Source organism: Salvia hispanica, chromosome 1, assembly GCF_029641045.1.
Source record: "Salvia hispanica isolate PSC_SH4W2 chromosome 1, Shi_PSC_v1, whole genome shotgun sequence".
Taxonomy (NCBI): Eukaryota; Viridiplantae; Streptophyta; class Magnoliopsida; order Lamiales; family Lamiaceae; genus Salvia; species Salvia hispanica.
Genome location: NC_142692.1, coordinates 61,707,516 through 61,713,752, shown reverse-complemented (window position 1 = coordinate 61,713,752; position 6,237 = coordinate 61,707,516). Strand labels below are relative to the sequence as shown.

General features: G+C 36.2%; 1 protein-coding gene across 1 annotated transcript; it reads left to right on the top strand.

Annotated features, from left to right (window-relative positions):
- The first annotated feature begins 1,189 nt into the window (after positions 1-1,189).
- LOC125224039 (glycosyltransferase BC10-like) lies at positions 1,190-3,345 on the top strand. The gene is made up of 2 exons (XM_048127380.2): positions 1,190-1,718; positions 2,610-3,345. Exons 1-2 carry the CDS (start codon positions 1,236-1,238, stop codon positions 3,252-3,254), a joined length of 1,128 nt encoding a protein of 375 aa, XP_047983337.1. The 5' UTR covers positions 1,190-1,235; the 3' UTR covers positions 3,255-3,345.
- The last annotated feature ends 2,892 nt before the right edge of the window (positions 3,346-6,237 follow it).

Genomic DNA, 6,237 nt, shown 5'->3' with positions numbered 1-6,237 from the left:
ATGCAACTCGTGTAAACAACAAAAAAAACCCCTTTCGTCCTTTTCCCTTTAACTAAAACTTTACATTTTACTTGAGTTTGATGATAGTTTTATAAAAATTAACGAATACTAGTATATATTGTTAGTGTAGAAAATAGTGGACTATATAGTAGAAATGACAAATAAATTGATATTTATATGGTAATGTATGTATAAAAAATGTGTAGTTTGTATGTGAATAAAGAAAACAAAATAAAAAGGACCTTCGAGTATTAATAACATATATATTTAACTAAGTGTGCTAAGTAATAAGTATATACTACTATCATTGGCAACACAGACTTCTTCTCTAATCCAAAGTTTGCTTTTCTTATCAGATACTTTGGAATAATTTCACACTACAACCGACAGTTGGTGACTTGGTGTCATTTATTAATATTTATATCATATTAGCAAGCTTAATTGGGAAATCTTGCACTATTAATTAGGACACAAATTAAAATAATGTATTGCAAAATCTTTGTAATACTGACCATGCATTTGACATGCGATCGTTTTTTCTACTACTTATTATGAATCTATTTTAAACAACACGATGTGTGACATATTAGTTCAACGGTTTTTATAATATATTAAGAAGGCATTGGTGGAGAGTCTTAGCATTCACATATGCATTAGGAATTTTTTCCCTATTTAACAAAAACTCATATATAAAAAAATGAGCAATTTGTTTTGAATGCATGAATTTTCATTAAATTCTAATTTACATAAGTTAAAAATCATTCCTCGAAATGCACGAAATCTTTATTGTTTTATTTTCACATCATCATTAATTCTCTTTAGAATGTCAACATATCTCCAATGGTCAATGTATATATAATTTCTCACTTCAACTAATACGACGACGAGAATTGGCAAATTTTTGGAATACTATTTAATTAGCCTTGTTCCGAATGCATACATTTACAGCAAACATGAGGCAAATTCGAAAGATAAATAAGAAAATGATAAATAAAAAAATGTGTGAAAAGTAATTTATTTTTGCAAAAGAAAAAGTATGGAATATTTGCTCATTTACAATAGGGAAAAATGAAATAAATCAGTGTCCAACTTCTTTGACCAACTAAGCCTTAGAATTTTCTTCTTTCCCCAACTCTTCTATATATAAGACTTGTCTAAAAAAATCCATGTATCTTTGTTTTCATCAGAATATTCATTCCCTCTCGATTTCTCCACCGCCGCCGCCGTCAGTCGCTATGAAGAACCCGATATCGGCCGCAGTGAAACGAGCGAGCTTCCCATCCCCGATGGCGAACCTCCTCGCGCACCTCTTCTTCTTCATCTCCGGCCTCACATTCGGCATCATCATCTGCTTCCACTTCAAAAGCTTCTCCTTCAATCTCCAAGTCACCAATGGCCAATTCTCCATCACCACCGCGCAGCCGTCGTCGTCGCCCCCTCCGCCGCCGCCACCGCCAAGCTTGATGCACGGAATGCGGGACGAGGAGCTGCTGTGGAAGGCCTCGATGGCGCCCAAAATCCAAGAGTTTCCGTTCAAGCGCGTGCCGAAGATCGCCTTCATGTTCTTGACAAAAGGGCCGGTCGTGCTGGCGCCGCTGTGGGACCGGTTCTTCAAGGGAAGCCAAGGGCTTTACTCGATTTACGTCCACTCTGATCCATCGTTTAATGGATCGGAGCCGGAGGGCTCCGTGTTTTATGGCCGGAGAATTGCCAGTAAGGTCAGTCCAAGTCATTTCTTTTTTTGGCAAATAACTTTAAAGACGAGATAATATACATTATGTTTTTTGGCTTTATTCATTAATTAATTCATTATTATCCCAAAACATCACAATTCACACACGTACGGTTAATATTGTGTTATTGTGTTGGCTTCAAAATTTTTATACTTCCTCAACTGCTAATAGTTATAGGAATTGTATTAATATGCTTCTGATAATTCCTGATTGTGAATGTAGCAAATATGTTAGGTAAAAGATTCATCTCAAAATTGCCCTTTTTGTTACGCGTAGTGGTCCAGACACATTCAATATTTGGTTAGTGAGATTTTGTATTCAAATTCCTAATAAATTGAGGAAAGATGTGGCAACTTTTTTGGGGGTAGAGTTTAATTAACTTTCTAACTTATGGGTCCGTTTATTTAGTAAATTTAACACGCAGAAGCAATTTGTATGTGGAAAAATTGTAATGTGAAATTAGATGTTACCCCAATCACTGCATTCATCATGCCAGATCACATAGTCAACCTAACGCGTCTTGTTTGAGACTATAGTCTAGGATTCAAATTTGAAATATATGTTGTATATACTGGAATTGCTGAAATTACATAATAAGTTAGGTGTGTTTAATTATGAACACCATTCGAATAATTATTAAATGTTACAGTTTATTTTTAAGAAATTATGAGTTAGCTAGGCTATGCCTCCGGCCCATGTGTGATTTAATGCAATGCATAAGCAGCTATGGCCTATGATGTTAACTAAAGTTTTATGTCATGTGCTACATTTTGGGTGAGCTTAAATTTTGCATTATCAAATGCACAATTCAAGAATTCCTAAAATTTGTAAAAGACCGTGGGTGATTTACTGACTATTTTTTTAAAATGAATTTAGGAGGTACAATGGGGGAATGTAAACATGGTCGAAGCAGAGAGAAGATTACTAGCAAATGCACTTCTTGATTTCTCAAATCAATACTTTGTCCTCCTCTCAGAGTCTTGCATTCCTCTCTACAACTTCTCCACTATATATTCCCATCTAATGGAGTCTTCCCACAACTTCGTCGAGTCTTATGATCTGCCGGGGCCTGTGGGCCGCGGCAGATACAGCCAAGAGATGGGCCCCAGCATCACCCTAGACATGTGGCGGAAGGGGTCCCAGTGGTTCCAGATCGACCGAAATTTGGCCATGGAAATCATTTCAGACAAGACGTATTTTCCAGTTTTCCAAAATTACTGCAGCGGCTCGTGCTACGCGGACGAGCACTACCTACCAACGTTCGTGAGCATGAAATTCGGAGAGAGGAACGCGAACCGGACGTTGACTTGGGTTGACTGGTCGAGGGGCGGACCCCACCCCTCGAAGTTTATTAGGACGGATATCACGAAAGAGTTCTTGGAAAAGATGAGGAGTGGGAGCAGCTGCGAGTATAATGGAGCAAAGACGAATGTTTGCTATTTGTTTGCAAGAAAATTCACTCTAAATGCTTTGGATAGATTATTGAGGTTTGCACCAAGTGTTATGCATTTTGACAACTAGATATGTGCATACATATTTATATATAGATTCTTTGCTAGGATGTCATTCTTTGATGTATATTCTTTAATTATATCATACCCATTTTTCGAAATCAATTATTCTTACTATTGCAAAAACTAATGAAAGTGAAACCATATTTGTTCACAATTATAAAAATAAAACAATTACTTGGAAACAAATTTGATTTTAAATACTACTATTTCGGATCACCTGTGTAAACACTAAACCGAGCTTGATTTGGAGCAAAAGTGCAAAAACAGTCGAACTTACCTGTTCAAAATCAATTAATTTAATGTCGAATTAAAAGGTTATTATATGAGCTGTAGAGAGTACCATCATTCATTGCAGAATGTACACGCAATAAACAAGAATGTTTACTTGGAAAATGAAACAGACATGGCTTGTGACTTAAAAAGGTTGTTGGTGATTTAATTATTATTATCATGCTCACTAAGTAAAGAAAGTTAGATTTGGAGAGCATATTTTACAGGTGGATGTATTTTAATAATTCTTACCATTCTTCGTAAATAGTTATTGTTTTTATTTTTATGATTAAGTCGCTTTCATAATTATAGTCTAAGTACTCACGTCGTTCCACAATAAGAGTCTTGTTTAGTCATTTATGTTCGTCCCATAATAAGAGTTATATTTTACTTTTAACATAAATGATAAATAGGTTCCACATTCCACCAACTTATTCCATTCACATTTTGTTATAAAACTAATATATATAAGTTAATAGGTCCATGATCAATTGAGATTTTTTAGGGTAATTGAAAAATGAGATGCAATATCAGCCACTCATTTTTATTAAATGAGTGGTCCAGATTTTGCCACACAGAAAATATTTTTAGATTAATTTATTATGAAAGGGCAGAATGGTAATTTCAGAATGACACATCTTCAACTCATCCTTTCTCTCTCAATTTCCTCTCGGCCGCTGCCCTCTCTCTTCGGCACCAATTTGTAGTGCTCGCCGGTGCTACTGATCGTGCAGCCCGTCGCCACAATCAATCGTCTTCGCCGATCATCAATCAAGCCAGAGACGACGCCGCCTCCAGACACGCCCTTTCTCTCTCGCGTGGTTTAATGTCGCTGTTGTTCACTACGCTTCGCTGCTCCTGCTGTACGAAGCTCCGAACAGCCTTCGCTTCTCACGACGTCGCTTCGCCAGAAGCTTAATTGTTGATTCAAGTATGGATGTGAACTGATTTTTAGTGAGAGAAATTGCTACCTCTGTTTTCGCTGCTCCTGTTCGCGTCTGTCGCCAGAGCTCTGTCTAGAATCTAGAAAGTCGACTATTTTAAGGTTCATCTTCGCGATTTTCGCTGTTTTTATCAAAATGCTTGAACATTTGGGGAAAAATCTGAAAATACTGATTTCTGCTCATTTCAATGCTGAATTTCGCTTTTATCTCGCGATTTCAACAGAGATCTCGCATTTTTTTATTTAATTCGATTTATGCCTCTCAAATCTGCTTCGCAAATCACTTGCATTTGCTCGTTGACATAATAACGTTTGTTGTTGACATGAATTATATAGGTGTTATGTTTGGTATACTAAAAAGCATGTTTCGAGCAAGTTTCGCTCGAATAGAATCTTGCTTGTATACGTAAAACTCTATAATCCACTTTTAACCCGATTCAGTATTATTCGAGCAGTTTCGCACGAATAGAATCAGTATATTATTACATTGTGTTTGCTTGTGCATTTATAAGATGTTTTATAAACATTTAAATGTATAAGAAGCAAACAAAGTCTAAGTCTTTTGCTTAGTAGAACGGTTGTGGGCGTCGTCCACTTTAAGGTAACACGGTCAGATCTATGCAATATTTTGCAAAAGAAAAAGAAGAATTTCACAACCTAGATAAGCTTTGGCTACCTATCGTGAAAGGTTGCAATGTCAGTCCGCATATTTCTAAGCCTTACTAAAATAAGATGACATTAGTGTGGTATAGCACTGAACGGATCTAACAGCAAGACGTGCCTTTATGCTATCTACTGAAAGACTAGGTCTTGATAAAATACTATTTCTTAATCTACATATATTAGCATTGAGCATACGGTATTGATTATGCACTACTTTGACTTATCAAATGGTGCAGGTTTTTCGCAACCCAATAACCCTGATATATTGGGTAGTGGTGATTAATATCTAGCGGTGCTAGGATTGCTATTATGTTGAAACGTGCGCGAGGTGAGTCTCGTTTGATAATGTCCTCAAGAGGAGCTCGAACAAGGTTTTATTATTCGGAAAACTGGCCAGTTGGAGTTTTATTACTCTATGAATAATAAATAAATGTTTCTTGCTAAGTCCACTCTTGGAATTAATAAGATATTAATAAATTAAGTCCATAGCAGACATTAATTAATTAATGGACATTTATATCTTAAGCGCGAGAAATAAATAATAAACAAAGTGGAAACCCGGATTACTTGTAATTTCGGATTTGGATGGGGAGAGTTCAATATTACTTCTGTAGCGGTTGCTCGTAATATTCGAATATAAGCTTGTATTAAATTGTGGGTTCATTTAATTAGTAAAAAGCTAATTGGGGGAGCCCATATCCAAAACCTTCCATAGATCCCTGTCTGGGCCCAAAAGGAACTTAATATAAATAGGAGAATAAAGGAGACATAATTCATTCATTATTATTACTCATATTTTTCGTCTCTCTCTACCTAGAGGAGTTTGAATTTCTCTCCTAATTGGAGAAGGATTTCTTTTGTCTTCTTTATTCGAGTCCTAGTATTTTGATAAGATCAGCACACCCTGATATCGAGATACAATTCGGGAACCAGAGAGAAGATCCGTGGTCTAGTATTGAAGATCATCGTGGAGAAGGCGCGAGCAATCGACGATTCTTTGGAGAATCAAATCAGTAACCCTAAACCGTAGAATTCATGTTTTAGGATTTACTTTCTTTGAGCATGAATTATTTGCGTTCTAGCATGCAATTATCTGTTTAACATGTGAATTGAT